At 40.8% G+C, this 17478-nt stretch overlaps 1 protein-coding gene across 9 annotated transcripts in view; it reads left to right on the top strand.

The window, feature by feature from the left end:
* The window catches only part of Nrg3 (neuregulin 3), a 1113809-nt gene extending 1096766 nt beyond the window's left edge, over positions 1–17043 (top strand). For 2 of the 9 annotated variants that reach the window (XM_045137824.1, XM_045137825.1), the window contains exons 7-10: positions 1936–2069; positions 6693–6863; positions 12508–12579; positions 12811–17043. In XM_045137824.1, coding sequence (XP_044993759.1) covers positions 1936–2069; positions 6693–6863; positions 12508–12579; positions 12811–13318 — 885 coding nt within the window. In that variant the 3' untranslated portion in view covers positions 13319–17043. The remainder of the gene's footprint in view (positions 1–1935; positions 2070–6692; positions 6864–12507; positions 12580–12810) is intronic. The other 7 variants (XM_012948631.2, XM_045137829.1, XM_045137831.1 and 4 more) reach the window with 5 other exon arrangements.
* The last annotated feature ends 435 nt before the right edge of the window (positions 17044–17478 follow it).

A 17478-nucleotide genomic window follows, 5' to 3' on the forward strand; every position in this document is an offset into this window, starting at 1 on the left:
CTTTAATCCCAGCACTCGGGAGGCAGAGCTGGGAGGATATCCGTGACTTCGAGGCCACCCTGAGACTCCATGGTGGATTCCGGGTCAGCCTGAGCTAGAGTGAGACCCTACCTCAGAAAACAAAAACAAAACAAACAAACAAAAGGAAAAATTTAGTTTTTTGTGCACGTGTTAGCCAGAGGGAGAGTTGGTGTGTCACCTTTCATTACCTCCTCCTCGACTTACTGAGGCAGGTCTCCCTTCTGGGGCCAGAGCTCTCTTCAGTATTGCCTGCCTCCCGTGCTGTGTTCCAGACAGGCCACCATGCCCTCTTGGCATTTATGGAGTTCTGAGCATCCATACTCTGGCACTTCTCCAACTGAGTCATCTTCCCAATCCTGAAATACTTTTTTTAAGAAAATAATTTAGGGCTGGAGAGATGGCTTAGCAGTTAAGCACTTGCTTGTGAAGCCTAAGGACCCCAGTTCGAGGCTCAATTCCCCAGGACCCACGTTAGCCAGATGCACAAGGGGGCGCACTTGTCTGGAGTTTGTTTGCAGTGGCTGGAGGCCCTAGCTTGCCCTCTCTCTCTCTCTCTCTCTCTCTCTGCCTCTTTCTCTCTCTGTCACTCTCAAATAAATAAATAAAAATGAACAAAGAAATTAAAAAAAAAGATAATAATTTACATACTTTACCATTCCTCTTCTTGGCTTCCTTTGTCTTTTGTTTATGACCATTTTTCTAGTTATTTCCCAAGGTGTGCCCAGAATTCTTGTAAACACAAGCCTCTTCAGAAGGTACTACCAGGGAATTAGAGATGACTCTTAAAGTATGTGTTCTTCTTTCTGAATACCTACTTAGTTTCTTGTAGTTCAAAGATTATATTCCAAACAGCATACAAAAACATTATTTGTTCATGCCTAGGATCAAACCTAGGGCCTCAGGCATGTTCCAAAGGGCACTGCCTCTGAGCTACATCCCAGCCACAGAGCACACTGAACTGTCCTGATCATCACTGTAGCTCCTACCTGCTTTGAGTATATTCTCTATCGCCTCACTAACCTTCTCAATAATCATATGAACAGTATTTTATTACCCTGTGTATAGATTTGACATTTATAAATGTTGCTTGCCTTCGTTTCGTTTTTTTTTTCCCCCAAAAGCATCTAACTATGCCTCTCATACTGCTTTCTTTGCTCTTCAAGTAGATAAAGGTCTAATGAATTTCAGTTGTACATTTTCTCAGTATAAAACATTGACATCTTGATGCATTGGATACTGTCCTCGCAAATCTCTTTTGGTTAACAGCCTCAAATACCACTTTCAAGTAAAATTTGTACCTGGAATTTCTAGAAGAAAACCATCTGTCCAATTTCTACTTGTAGAAATGCCAAGAGTCTAGCAACTGTGGACCTCGATATACCCTTGGCATTTCCCTTGTGATGATTTATTTTTTTAGCATGGCGTCTCTATTCAATTCTTTGGTGCTTCTGTGCCTTATGACATGTTGGAATCCAATGGGAAGCCAACAATTGTGAACTGTAGAACATGATATACTCGTAAATTTACCAAGGCATGGCCATTAGCTGAACACATGCTGAGGGGAGAGGTACAATGGTCAGTATCCATCCCCAACCCACATAACACTACATGGTCCATGCTGTCAGTATGTACTGAACGCCTTCTGTTCATTGTTATGTAAGCAGTACTTGGAATCACATATATTTTTCAGTGTTTTTTATTTTTTGACTGTCCTCACAGTGTTATGAATGCAAACTGAAACATGACTCATCTAATACCAGAGAAAGGTGGAGTTTAGGGTATTCTGTACATGGGCTTTAACAGGACCCTAGGGGAAACTGGCATTTTTCCAGAACTTGTCAATGCATGGCTTTCATGTTATCAACCTACCTCTTAAAAAGTACCTCGCTGAAGTCTATATGTGATTTTCCTCAGTACACAAAAGCAGAAAGGCATCCCGTGACTGCACTGGAGAAAATGATGGAGTCAAGTTTTTCCAGTCCTCAGTCGTTCCCTGAAGTCCCTTCTCCGGACAGAGGAAGTCAACCTGTCAAACACCACAGGTACAGGTAGCTAATCGTGGTGGGAGTGGGTGGCCACATGCTGTCTATTTGTCGGACACAAGTACCAGAATGGCTGCAGGACCCATGAGTCCAGGAAAGTTTACATTTCTTGTATCTGTGTCTCTGCGTCTCCATGGAGGATATAGTTAGGCAGCTCACAACAGGGAGACCAAAGACGGCAGCTTCCTGGGCAGGATGCATGGCCCCTGCAAAAGCCTAAAGAGCTACTAGCAGTGTCCTGAGCTGCAGGCACAGACCAATGAATGAAACAATTACATTCTGGGAAAAAAATAAAAAAACAACTATTTAAAACATCATTTTTCCTAGCCTGCCTGCAGGGCTAATGTTTAATTCTCTCCAAGGTAGCTGATGTGATATGATTTGTGGCTTCCAACATGGTCTTCACAAGAGGAAACTTTGCAGGGGGGAAATCGAGAGAAGTGCTCTCCTTGGGCCTGGAAGATGTTCTGCCATCAGTGCAGTGGGGTCCTATCCTTTTGTGAGTGGATCACAGAAGCTAGCTCCTTAGGAGAGGAAGCCATATGTAGAACTATCTGGGGCATTTTAGGATATTCGGATGCTGGACATACTCTTCAACATCTTCTAATTCCCATTTTCATATTTAAAAATATTTTTTTTTTAATTTACTTCTTTAAGAGAGGTCAAGAGAAAGAAAAGGTTGGGAGCAGGGCCTCTGGCCACTACAAATGGACTCCAGATGCATCTGCCACCTTGTACATCAGGCTTACTTGGCTACTGGGGAATCAAACTTGGGTCCTTAGGCTTCATAGGCAAGCACCTAAGCTGCTGAGCCATGTCTCTTAGACCGTGTTTTCACATTTTGTCTTATATTGAAAACACCAAACGTATCTGATCCAAAGCAAATGGTGATGTTTGATATTAATACTCAAACAAAATCCTGTTGGCATGGATCTAATCTATGGAAATTGTCCAAGGCTGGGCCTTCTTTTTCTGGATAAAAAGTATTGTATTTCTTTAAAAAAGAACTAAAGGGAAATGTATAAATCTTCTTGATACTTGGTTTTCACGTATTTTAGCAAATTCTGCATGTCGTGACAGAAGCACGCATCCTTCTGTTGTGAGACTTATTAGAACCAATCACACTCACCCTCCAAGATTGTTGATTCTCAATCCTAACTAGTAGAGAATGAGATACCAAGCATTTGACCATTTTTAAAAAATGGTTTAAGTCTTCAATTTAGGATTAAATTTGCTTGGCTTTTGAATAGTTGAATTAACGATTTTATGCAAGTGTTGGTTTTTACTCAATACCTCCCTTTGAAAATAGCATTTCATCAGACCAAATAGCAGTGGCTTGAAGTAGGAATCAAGCCCAAAAATTGCCAGCCTTTTCCACAGCTGATAAGATTCCCACATGTTATGCTAGCAGTATCCCATCTTGTGAAGGGAAATCGTTTAGAATTGCAGGACTCTGTACCATATTATGCCACAAGCATATTAAAATTGTAACTGTTTAAATTGTACAGCTTCTAAAGTATTCGACCTGCAACATCCCCACCCAGTTCTGCCAATCTGTGCACTTCCTCCCATCCTTGGCTTTGGTCCTGAATTCTAGGGCTCATCTATTAAGTGAGGTGTCTTCAAGAGACCTTCCTTTCTGTCTGGCTCAATGACATTGTGGTATCTGTTAGCCCAGGCTGCGTGCTGATAGATAGGCCAGGGTTGATTGATACAGTGCTTTTGGAACTTTGTAAATCATAGTTTAATATATCATAGACTTTTATTTTTGGTAAAACATGCATTAGATTTAAATGTTGTCCTGACCGATAATCCACCCACTGATTTATATGTCTTTCTAACTGTTCCATGGCTTCGCAAATGCCACGGGGCCAGAAGGAGCTGATTGATCAATAGGTCTAGAACTGCTTTGTAAGATGGGTCATTACCTTACACTGGTAGACTTTTGTTTTGACAGCTTGGCAAGCTGTGAATAATTAATTTCTTATTGTGCTCTAAAAATATGACTCATTTGGACCAAAAGTATGAAACAAAACTCCTTATTCAAAAACATTATTTCTAAGGTTTAGTAAAAAGAAAAAAAAAATGCTACCTGGTTGATGTGTGCATATGAAACATCTTGTTAATAATAAACAAAAATTACAACAAAAATGGATTTGTAAGAAATTCGATGAATAGAGTTAAATATTTTACTTTAAAATATCTATTAAGGCATTCTATTTTCCTTGCTTACATTTTGGCAATCTAATTTGCTTACAAAGGCACATACATTGGTTTCCTACAGTGATGGGAACTCAAGGGTGAGTTATGAATGGCCAGTTGTGGCACAAGAACCAAGAGAATGTTTGTTATTTAATATCTGACATGTGCCAGGCTGTATAGTAGACACTCTGAGCACTTTACACCATTAACGTCCATGAAAATACCTAACTATGCTCCTTAACATTCCTCTGGCCACTCCCTTCTTCGCACCTCTGCCAACTAGCCTCTAACTTTCCTTGCTTACTTTGTGTGCACCAGGAGGGCTGCAGGTCCCCTGTCCTCCGGCTTCTGTAAGCTCAGTGAGAAAGTAAGGCCTCGCTAGTTCCATCCCATCCCTCCGTTTGGCTGCCTCAGCAATGCCACTCTGGTCTTCTGGGCTTGGAGTACCTGTCCTTCTCCACCCTTGCCTCTATTCCATTAACTACTCCCTGTCTGTGCCTTCACTCAGAGGATGGTGTCAGGTACCTGTTAGCAACTTGGAGCAACAATAATATCTTCTGCGGTATTAGTTTTTTTTTTCCTCTCAAACAGTGTCTATACCTTTATATTTTAAGTCACCTCAGGAATAGAGAGCTGACTTATCAGTTAAGGCACTTGCCTGGGATGCCTCAGGACCCATGTTCGACTCCCCAGAACCCAGATAAGGCAGATGCACACGGTGGTGCATGCATCTGGAGTTTGCAGTGGCTAGCGACCCTGGCATGCCCATTTTCTCTCTCACTCACTCAAATAAATATTTCAAATTTCTCCTCAAATGACTTCAGTTAGCTTTGATTTCCCTTCAGATTAAGAACCTCCCCCAGCATGAAGTTTCAAATAGCATACAGACCTGAGATTCATAACATGATACAGCTCACCTTATCATGCCACATCCCAAATCCTACAGACTCTGGAATTGCCATGGGGTGCAACCAGAAATTGGTGGGAGAGAATCAGATGTTTGAAAGGACGTTAAAGATGCTGCTTAGAGACTAAAGTAGATGTCCAGGTTGCTAGCCATTTTAGAATATGGAAAGAACCATGATAAACAACTCCAGGTAATGACATTGCCAGGCAGGATGTGATTCCTTTACAAACTCATGAGGTTACTGTTAAAAAAGCATTGTGGCACATACCTTTAATTCCTGCACTTGGCAGGCAGAGGTAGGAGATCACTGAATTCCAGGCCAGCCTGGGCTAGAGAAAAATCCTATCTCAAAAACAAACAAAAAGTTAGTGCTGGCTTGAAGAAATGAAAGTTTGATCTGCCATCTTGCCAAGTGGCTATTAACAGTCAAATATCAATTTTTCATTTCTTTAAAAAAATTCCAATATTTGTTTTGCATTTATTAAGTAGGTGACAGCCATAGAAGAAAGTGACAGAACCCAAGTAATATAGTGATATGGACAAATTGCTTTGGGAAAACTGGCCCCTATAGAACTTGACAGACTTGTTGAATTTTTTAGGATGTTTCTCACATCTTCCAACATAGTCATCTTCTGCGGTATTAGTTTCACACTTAAAAAAGTATGGATGCAGAAGAAATCCTAGTTAACCTATTGTGTGCCCATGGCAAAAACCATTTGACCACATAAACTGGCATCTTATGGGATACCTATGTATAAGCAAAGAGTTCAATGTAGTGGGGATGAAAATTAATGTGGAATAGGTAATTAGTCAAATTGGCAATTAATTTTATACCACCTTATTCTTTTTTAGAGTTATACATAAGGGCCTAATTTTGTTAACACCTGTTATATCTCACTTATACCTTTTGCCCTTTTATTACATCTATAAATTTATGATTTTTTTGAGTACCTTATATATATGCACAAAATGAAATATCTAACCAGGTGCTTATTAAAAAGCAAACTGAAAAGAAAAAAAAATGAATAGTTTAGCTTTCCAAGACTAATGGAAATCTGGGACAGTGAACTGAGAATTTAACACACATGTGAAGGAAAGTATGCCAATTAAAGGTTTGTTTATTCTATCACATAAAAAAAAAATGGAAGTTTCTCCCTAAGCTCCTCTGAGTATCTAATGAGGCCATTTTTATTCTAATTAGAAAGACAGCTTCTATGGCTTGGGAAATAGAGGGGAATGAGAATCAGAATTTTGAGACTTTCTTAAACCCACCTCTCATCTTCTGGAGAGAAAGCTGTAATTATTTTACTCAGAAGTGCTATAAGTTAGAAAGGCATCAACACAGGAGCACCCCTTTGTCTCTGCGTCTTCTGGTCTCATCTGAGTGCATAGATGGTGCATCAGATGGTTGGCACACAGCTGAGGACCTGGGGTGTGAATTCATTGTTGATGACTGAGCCACCTGCTATGATCTCTTTGGTTTGTTGGTTTTGTTTCTGTTTCTTTTTCCAACCCACCAGGACACTCTCTTCTTGCTGCAGTCCAGGGCAAAGGAATGGGATGCTCCAGAGGAACACATTCAGGAGGACGCCCCCCTCTCCCCGAAGTCGGCTGGGGGGAATGGTGGGCCCAGCATATCAGCAGCTTGAAGAATCCAGGACCCCAGACCAGGACACAATACCTTGCCAAGGGTAAGTTGTAAAAGCCATGGAATTTAAGGAGGTTTCCATGAATGCTATGGCTTCAAATCGAGTTGCATGTTCCTGGGTATTTTACTCTCAGATTTTTGTTGTTGTGGTTGTTGTGGTTATCTTTCAAGGTAGGGTTTCACTCTAATCCAAGCTGACCTGGAATTTACTATATAGTCTCAGGGTGGCCTCGGTGTTCCTTCTACCTCTACCTCCTGAGTGCTGGGATTAAAGATGTGTACCACCACACCCAGCTCAGATTTCTTTGTACTTGCTATTGATGCTTATTCTCACCTTTGACCAATGAAAAAGAACTACCATAAAAGAACAGTTGTGGTAGAAATAGTCATTATGGGAATATTGGGAAAAAAAACCTTGCTAGTTGAAAAGGTATTTGAGAAGAAGTTCATACATACTTGTTAAAACAATTGAACATTGTGTTTTATAAATAATCACAAAATGTTCTGGTCATTATTATGAATAATAGCATAAACAATAACCTGAAACATTTCTGCAGTCTCTACTTTTATATAGCATTCTTGACCATGAGGTTTAGGTCAATATTAAGGGCAAAGGAACCACAGTGCAACCAGTGCAATATACAGAATATATTTCTGTCATCTCCATGGTATGATATGGAGATGGACTTTGTACATCACGGCTACAGCTCCTACTGTGTCCCCTGATGGACAGAGATTCTCTCACGGCTCGAGACAGAGTGACCACCATATACAAGATGGATTCTAACGCCCTCATTTCCCTCTTGTTATATATAACCTACGCCACAAAACACTTGGACTGACTGAACCTCAAACCACATCCTAGTCTTTGACACTTGTGTGAATTTCAGAAAAAAAAAAAAAAAATTGCCATCTGAGCTTACATTTCATTTAAACTTAGGCCTTCTGAGAGTTGTGGGTCAGATTAAATAAATAAATAAATAAACCAACAGCTTGTACCTGACACTTAGTTCTTGCTGAAACATTGCTTATGTTGCTGTAGTGATTATAATGTTATCGGTTATTTCCACAGCAGTAGAATCGGAATTTATGTCAGAAATTTCAGTAGTCAGTTTCTTGATGCATCTAGTTTATGTCTTGAATGAGCCAGGCTTGCCTTGTCTCCTTTCAAGCTGACACCAAGGCCAGTGGGAGGTCCAGCCCAGAGCGCTGCCTTTCTAGATTCTTCTAGACATGGGATAGGCGGGCTGTTGTGGGGATTAAGCTTGGCATAGATTTCTTTAAGTAGATTGGAAGTGAGGACCTAAACAACCTCTGCTTGGCTTTTGTTCTTTTGAAGCAATTTCATGTGGATTGTGAAATGCATTTACACAGATGGAGAATGGCAAATTCACCAAAACAGCCACGTGTATAATGCAAGGGAGGTGACTGTTCATACTTCTCTTGCAATTGCATTTAGCTAGCAATTATAACTGATCAGATTGCATGAATACTTTAGTGACCAGTGATGTCTGTTAGTATATATATGTATAGTATATATATACACACATGCTCATTCTTTCCTTTAAGATGAATGTTAGAATTGGACCAAATGAGAGAAATAAACTTCAGAGACTTTGTGAGTGGATAGAAATCACATCCTGGGCCATAGTTCCTCCGGGCTATCACTTTCCAGATTCCAGGACTAGTAAGGAGGCCCTGAGCCCCTGTGGCAGCCTCACACCATGCATTGGCAATACCTTCTGGACTCCAGAGTTCCTATTGTATGATTTGTCTTTTACCTCCTGGCCCTGCACAATGCTCATTTTGTTTGGGCTCTGTCGCCATTGAGCTGGGAATATTCTCTCCAGCCCCATGTAGTTTGCTTTGTGTGATATGCACCCGGTGTTGATAAATGGTGACTCTGTAGCAAAGTCACTGTGGGTTTAGTACAATGAATCTCAGGGAGCAATCTCATTCTCAGTTCTTAGAAACAGCTATTTCCCACTCTAGGGGACTGACTGTCTCTCAGGACTGGCAATGGGACTGGTAATAGAATTTCACAGCTAAACACTCTTCAAATCTGGCCTTAGTCTGGAAGGGGAGTGAATGAATTTGCAAGAGCCATCAACCGTCTGCTGCTTGTTTACCAAACATGTGGTGGCTGTCTGCTGGATGAGCTCACAGTGCATGTGGCTTCTCTCCTGCTCAGGAACTTGAACCTACACCTATTCTAGGATAGCCTGCAGTTCGAATGGAGTGGAGACCTGCTTGTGCATATGTTTTCTCTGACTAGAGCCCCAGTGAATGCCAAACATGGGAATGACTCCTGGAGCTTTGTACACATCCCTACATTTCAGGCAAATCAAACGAAGATGTGCATAGGATGATGCGAGGGGATAGATTCACAGAGGACAGACAGCATTCAAAATATTCTGATTCCTTCCTTTCCTAGCAAGCATCTCGACATACGTTACTTCTGTTATTCCTTGGAAGTGTTATTGGTGAATGAAGTAAGGATAGCAGAGTTGAAACAGAAAGCCCTGACATGGTTACGGTATTACCATGATAAAGAGCTGAGTTGAATGTGCCCTTCTGCCCACATGAACCTGCAGACCACAAAAGGGCCATGAAGAAAACCATCATGGGGCCGGTGATGCATGACTGGAGTCGCTACCCGTGCCGTTCTAGGCTGGTCAGTTCATCCTAACGCCACACACCTCAGGAACTGGGTTTTAGAGTTACCTAGAGAAAGACAAATTACCTGGCCTTAACCCTGCCTTACTCAGCATCGAGTACTAACCACTATATGCACTATATGATCTCAGCCAGTCAAGCCCCTGGTGACTTACCCCTGGTTTACAATGAATTAAATCAATGAGTTTAATATTTTTTTTAAAGATTGCAATAATTTTTGAGAGAGAGAGAGAGAGAGAGAGGATATGCCAGAGCCTTCAGCCACTGTAAATGAGCTCCAGACGCATGTGCCACCTTGAGCATCTGGCTTACATGGGTCCTGAGAAATTGAACCTGGGTCCTTTGGCTTTGCAGGCAAATGCCTTAACCGCTAAGCCACCTCCCCAGCCCTGGGATCCTTTTTGACTCATGTTGACAGATGAAACCCGTCTATAATTGCTTTAATAGAAGATGAAAGGAAGGAAAGTCCAAAGTGGTTTAATAGCCAAAGAATGAGAAGTTCTGGGGGCAAACGGTGAAAGAGTTGTTGGTATTCTAGGGATCCAGGACTTTGAATATCTTCTAAGTCAGAATCACATTTAGAAACTTAATTCCTACTTATTTATTTTTTTCAAATATTGGTGCTGGGACCCTCACAAAAAGTCTAGGGAAGAGGGCTGGAGAGATGGCTTAGTGGTTAAGCGCTTGCCTGTGAAGCCTAAGGACCCCGGTTCGAGGCTCGGTTCCCCAGGTCCCACGTTAGCCAGATGCACAAGGGGGCGCACGCGTCTGGAGTTCGTTTGCAGTGGCTGGAAGCCCTGGCGCGCCCATTCTCTCTCTCTCCCTCTATCTGTCTTTCTCTCTGTTTCTGTTGCTCTCAAAAAAAAAAAAAAAAAAAAAAAAAGTCTAGGGAAGAATGAAGGATTGCTCTCTGACTCTGGTGAGGGGTATAGAAGAACTCATGAACTCAGCTCTGTATGACTGATTTTTTTTTTTTTGGGGGGGGGAGGAGTGTATGAGTTTGCTGAGGGAACCCAGGGCTTCATGCGTGCTAGGCACATGCTTTCCCAGTGAACCACACTGCTATCCCCTATGCGTTTTGAACATCGGAGCAATTTGAATGAGACTGGAATTTGACTGAAATTCCAAAGCATGTAGGAATATTATGTTTAAAGTCATGTTGGATTCAAAATAAACTCACATCTTTGGGGGAGCTGTTACTTAAAGCCCATCCCTTCTTGGGGCAATGGCTTGGATTACATTTATTCCCAGCCATGTGTGCAGCGGCTAGCTTGGAAAATGACACGTCATAGGCATGTGTGATTCCTGTTTTTCTTCTAAGTCCTTTATTTAGCATGCAAGTATATTTCAAATTGAGTCTTAGTTGCCTTTGGGCTTAGCCATTCGAAATGTCCTCTGAGATACTTCAGTATTCTTACAAGTAAGTCTTTATTTTGTAATCACATGTAAAACGTTGCTGGCATCATCATCACATTTCAACCAGCCATTTGTATACCCTGACGACATTAATGTAGAGACAATGTTAGCTGAGTTACATTCCTTGGCTCTATTCCATTGGTAAGTATCTGATAGGGAGGCTTTCTATACATACGTTCACACATGCCAAAAGGACGGTGTGCAGGACAAAACATGAGAGCTGGAAAATTTTACCTTTTTTCTTGAGATTCATGGATTAGCCAGCGCCTCTGTGATCATTTACTGGTCTACTCGAGTCAGAAGACTAAGATTCCCACTCCTGGGGAATTACCTTCCACATGGCTATACACTTTGCACAGGTGGTAACTTTATACACCTCTAAAAGCCGTTCTAGTTTAGTTTGTATCTTAGGATCGCCATTCATTTGTAAGCTCTGGCTGTAACAGTAACGATTTCACTCTTGGGCTTCATCTGCCACCCAACAAAATATGTAAGCTGGGGTAAGTCATTTGAATGCCCCTTCTTAGAAACACCTACTCATCCGTCACACAAGCATAATCATCTACAACTGTTTAAGAAGCAATTGAAGGTGAAAGTTCGTTTCAAATTACTGAGCACATGTTAGCGTGTTAAAATGTTTGAATACGGGCGTGATTTGAGATGTAAAGAGAGCATGCTCCTTGCAGACGTGTTTATGCATTAATGAATTCACTAGATGAAGATTTATCGATGGCCAACACTGTTCTAGGCACACTCAGAAGAAATGGGAAAACTAAGATGTGAACCCGTCCCTCATCTTTGCTCTAAGTCTAGTGAACCCACTCGCATCATGACCCTAATGATTTCTCTTTAGTACAAACACATTTCATTGCAATTATTCTTTACATTCATAAAAAATTAAATTATACTTACCACGTAGGGCAGTGACATCTGTGTGGAGATTCGATATGTTCAACTTATACTTAATTGTTAAGTAGAATAAAGCCCATTTGGGTCCCCAAATAGCCTTTCTATAAACTATGATAGACTTGTCCCACTTTCTGACACTGGAAATCTAAAAGGAAAATCGCCATCCCTGAAATGGCAAAGGGAGACATGCCAGATGCTGGCATATTAAAGTTATCGGAACGGCACAGTAGCATAGTGGACAAACCACTGGCATGCCCTAACGATCCCCCACCCTCTTCACTTGGCTTTGGAAGCCTTGTGAGGACAGCTGCTAGAAGGATAGAGCCCTGTGGAACGCACTGCTTGCTCCTCCTGGGCTTGCAGTGGAATCCTTTCCCTGCAGTCTCTGTCCTTGGGTTCAGTAACGGACCAGTGATGTCATTACTACAAGGCAGAATAGAATCCCAGTACAATCAGATTCAAATTCTCCCAAACCAGGGCTAAGCACCACGAGCAAGGACTTAGGTAGCTTGGTGCTCAATATCAGTAACACCTCCGGTTAGGGTGGCCACGCCTATCTATTGGACTGCCCCTGGGCTGAGAGGATGGCTGAGCTGATGAGTGGAGTAATGCCAGAATGCTGTCCTGTTTGTCACGGTGGGAAGGCCACACTTACCTGCTCAATCCCCATTTACTTTGTATTCTAGGATAGAGGTCAGGAAGACTATATCCCACCTGCCTATACAGCTGTGGTGTGTTGAAAGACCCCTGGACTTAAAGTAAGAAGATCTGGGTTTGAGTCTCGGTCTGTCACTTATTTTTCTGTGTGACCTTGAGCAAGTCACGTCCCCGATCTGAGCTTCAGTCTCCTTCTCTGTTTAACTGGGAGCCTTAGCATCCGTCTCCTGGGGTTGCTGTGAGAAGTCAGTGATGGTGCATGTGGAAAGTGCTTTATGGATGCATTAGTGCCCTGGAAGCCAGAATGCGTGACCCTGTTTATCTTTTTTCAGGTATTCGTCCAATGGCTTAAGAACCCAACAAAATGCATCATTAAATATGCAACTGCCTTCAAGAGACACAAACCCCTATTTTAATAGCTTGGATCAAAAGGACCTAGTGGGATATTCATCCCCAAGGGCCAGTTCAGTGCCCATCATCCCTTCAGTGGGTCTAGAAGAAACCTGCATGCACATGCCAGGGATTTCTGAAGTCAAAAGCATCAAATGGTGCAAAAACTCCTACTCCGCTGACATAGTCAATGTGAGCATTCCAGTCAGCGATTGTCTTTTAGCAGAACAGCAAGAAGTGAAAATATTGCTGGAGACTGTGCAGGAGCAGATCCGAATTCTGACTGATGCCAGGCGCTCAGAAGACTATGAACTGGCCAGTGTGGAAACTGAGGACAGCGCGAGTGAAAACACAGCCTTTCTCCCCCTGAGCCCCACGGCCAAGTCAGAAAGGGAGGCACAATTTGTCTTAAGAAATGAAATACAAAGAGACTCTGCGTTGACCAAGTGACTCGAGACATAGGAATCTGTGCATCCTATGCTTTGATCAACAGGAAAGAGAGGAAATTAAATACAAATTATTTATATGCGTTAATTTAAGAGCATCTACTTAGAAGAAACCAAATAGTCTATCGCCCTCATATCATAGTGTTTTTTAACAAAATATTTTTTTAAAGGGAAAGAAATGTTTCAGGAGGGATAAAGCTTACCACTAAAGCTTTTGGGTAGAATTCTGATTCCAATTTCCAACACTGTCCTCTTTGACTCCTGGAGAATGTGGGCTCTTCAGACCCTCACCCCCACGGTGCCAGTGCTTAAGTAGGAAGGCACAGGTGGTCACCTGGTTTCAAAGAGTAAGGGTGGATATTCCAGTGAGCAGGTGGCCCTGGCTACTCTACTCTCTTGTCCCAACCCCTAAATTTCTACTCATGAACACCCTCATCACAGGTTATGTCACGTCAAGGAATGTAGTGTTTTGTATTTGATTTCTAAAGAATGGCACAAAAACTGGGCTAGGAAGGAAGACAGATAAATCGGGGCAGTCTAACCTACCTTGCTGTGCCATCTTCCTCTGACATTTTAAAGCACAGAATCTCAGAGGGAGGTACGGAATTATTGTAGAAAAAAGAGAGACAAAAATCACGACATCATGTCATGAAAATGATGCTAATAGAGATGTTTTCCTTGCAGATCTTTCAGAAGCTCTGACAGAGCATTCCTTTGGTGCGCGTGTGTGCCTGTGTGCGCAGGTGTGAGCGAGCGAGCAAGCGTGTGGGCTTGCTCACCTGAGCACATATGCCGTATGCACATGTGTTCACTGTGTGTTTGCGTGTGCATGTGTGTGTATTAAGCTTGCTAAAATTTGTTCTGAAACATCAGGGAATCGAATATTCAGAAAAAAATTTCCCTCTTAGATCTTTTCACTTAAATTTTTTTCATTAAATATAAAATTTGGTTAGAGTTCTTAAATCAAGGCAATCTGCATGGCCGATCCTATGAAACATTTGACAATGTCTAGACCATTTTCTGATGTGAATACTTTTGAAAGGAATAACTTTTGACTTACGAATATCAGTATCATGAAGTGAATTGATGGAGGATTGTTGATTTTTTTTAATCATATCTCCTTAAATTATTTACCTAAGCCAATTATCAAATTGACAATTAACCATTTTCTTTCTCATCATGCTCATTGCTATTTGATCTCAGGTCTACTACGTGTAGACCAAAACATTGCCTTCTGTGGCTCTATGGAAGGAATAAATGGTGGAAATCACAAACCCTAGAGTACTCAGTTCACAAGAAGCCGCCCCTCTCACCCCCAAAGAGTAAACGGTGTTGTATGTTCATTTGGAATAAAGCAATATTTTTACCACTGGTAAGGTGAACTGGAAACCTCTCCTGAAGATTTGTCTTTTATTTTCCCTACTTTCATGGGGCATTCAAAGAAATTAGTGTTCACATACCCAGTCTTTTTTCCAATTATTGGTGGTGTTGTTATGTTTACACTGTTTTAAATAAAAAGGCACAGTATTTGAAAGTACAGAAAGAGATTGCTTTTACTGTAATTTGGGGAAAGCTTGCTTAAAGTTTCTTTGTGGAAGACAACATCTCATGGGAAGAGATTATGACAATTTTCTGAATCAAGCAGTGAAAATATATAATTCTTGTTTTAGATGAAGTTGTTTTTATTTGAAACACACTAAATTGTTCTTGGTGGAGCTTCATTAATAACAGACATAATGTCATCTGCTTAAAAAAAAAAAACGAACATTAAAATAATCAAAACTGCTTAGTAGAAAAAAATCAAGGTCTCAAATGTTGAAAACACATCAGTAGAAACATACTTTATATTTAACAAATGGTTATAACATATACACCAGTTATCCCATGAGAACAGCGAGGTAACAGTGTAAAGAGCTTCTAGATGTGACTTTTTAATATCTAGTCTAGATTGCCTTAGTTCTCGTTTGAAAATATTTTACCTTTGGGAAAGTTAGGATGGTTTAGGTATCTGAAAATCCCAACACGGCATTATGGTGAAATTTATTATGATCAAATAGCAGGAGGGCCACATACATCTAAGTCAACTTTATTCTTTTTTTTGTTTGTTTGTTTCCATGGCTTTACACTAAAATATTAAGATAACTGAAAAATGAAGTCTGACTAGAACACCTTACTTTACGACACGAGGGACATCTACAATGGGACTACGGCTCAAGCCCCTTCCCTGTGCCTTCTAGAGACTGACTAGCAGTTTCAGCCCCTTCGGTGGTGTTGAAGTTCATGGTGTGGTTCTTTGAACACTCACTACAAAATCCATCATGGTCCTTATCTCTTTTTGGCACATGAAACTTCTTTCAATGTGTCCAAGCTTAAAGGGTACTTTTTTTTTTTTTTTTTTTTTTTTGGCATAAACTGCCAAAGTGGTGATCACAACTAGAGTTTAAAGGTTACCCTGACATGGCACATACCTATAGCCTTCAGTACCCGGTCCTTCGTGATCATGTCCCCACATAGCAGCACTATTTCTAGAAGACATCTCTGAACTTGCTTCGCTTTCCTTGCTGCTGGTGTGTGAATAGGTGTTTGAAGAATTGCAGCTAAACAGAATATATATTCATTATTGAGTGAATGTCACCCACATTTTTTTTCTTTGATTCATTTTCTGATTTGCCTTTTTAAGTGAAACATTTATTATTCTAAATTGCTGGTGACTATTTTGGAATGCTGTTGTTCAAAAGGATGTCCAATCTTATGATAACACGAAATAGTTGAAATTATGTTAGGCCACGAGTTTTGAAATTCTCTTCATGATTTGTTATGTATATTATGGCATACTTCAGTTATTCACATTACTTTTAAGTTACAGTAAGAGTTTCTGGAGGTAGAAAAGTGCTATTTATAGAACTTCCCAAGTTAATCTAGTTAGAAGAAAACCTTGCAGACTCTCACCACAAAGAACAAAAGGGCCAATCCAACTTCAAAATACCCATTAGTTTCTGCAGTGGGGCCCATGGCCAAGGATGCCAGTTACCCAGTCATTAGAATGTGGTCATCATTTGAAGCCATTGCCCGACACCTACGCTACCATATGGTGCTATAGGAAACCATGACTCCCTAATGGGTGCTTGTGGGGGACGGTGGTCTGACTCCATCCCTGTAAAAGTGCTAAGAAATATTTCACAAGAGTATATTGTATACCTAGGACAAACGATGGTGGGGTGGGATTTTTATTTGATCTTTTGGTATCTGGGAAACATTTTATATATAAATAATACTTTTTATTATTATTCAATTGTATAGATTCAGTAGTGTTTTCGATGGATCGCATGTCTACACTGTGTTTGTATCTTGTCTTCAGAAGCTCAGTCCTCATCCATGCAAGACCAGCACACGATTTCTGAGTTGACTTGAGTTTTAACCATCCCAATGTGGCCTGGGAAGTGAAGCCTCTGAATAAGCTTTATCTCTTCCAGTTTTTATTCTTTCTTTCCCTTTTAAAGAAATACAGAGGGTAAAGGGAGAAATTCATTCCTTAAGATCTATAACATTCTCTTTTAGTAATGTATTTCCACACCCACACCCACTGTTATACATGTATATGCTTATTAAATTAAAAGGTTATTTTAGTAGCCTTATGTTTGCTTAATTAAATCAATGTTAAGTGATTACCTCATGAAATACCAATAAAATCAAAGCATTTAGTGGCCAATGAACTTGGCAACATTTCAATCAGTTACTTTTAGTTCCTTCTCTTTTTTAGGCAAGCAGAAATATCCTTGGGTTGGAAATTCTCAAGACTCTAAAATAAAATCTGCTAGTTCTCTCTCCAAAATGAAAATTAACTCATGGGTGTGATTGGTTACTGTCTCTACTGTGTATAATCGTCTCAAATGTATTTTTTTTTAAAAAAATAACAAACTTAACTATAACTTCTTGACAAGATGTCCAAACAGATTGTCTTTGACCTCCAATGTCCACTGAGCTCCTGCAAACACTAATCTTATGGGGAGGCTGGGAGTGACTACAGTGTAATGATGTCAAACACCCCAGTGGAATCAGTTGCAGGGTTACCAGATGCCAGACTCAATCTTTATAAAACCGAAAGCAGGCTTCTACTAGTTTGAAAATTGTTTGTCGTGAATACCTGTATTGATTGCACGTATC

This window comes from Jaculus jaculus, chromosome 18 (genome assembly GCF_020740685.1).
Source record: "Jaculus jaculus isolate mJacJac1 chromosome 18, mJacJac1.mat.Y.cur, whole genome shotgun sequence".
Lineage (NCBI taxonomy): Eukaryota > Metazoa > Chordata > Mammalia > Rodentia > Dipodidae > Jaculus > Jaculus jaculus.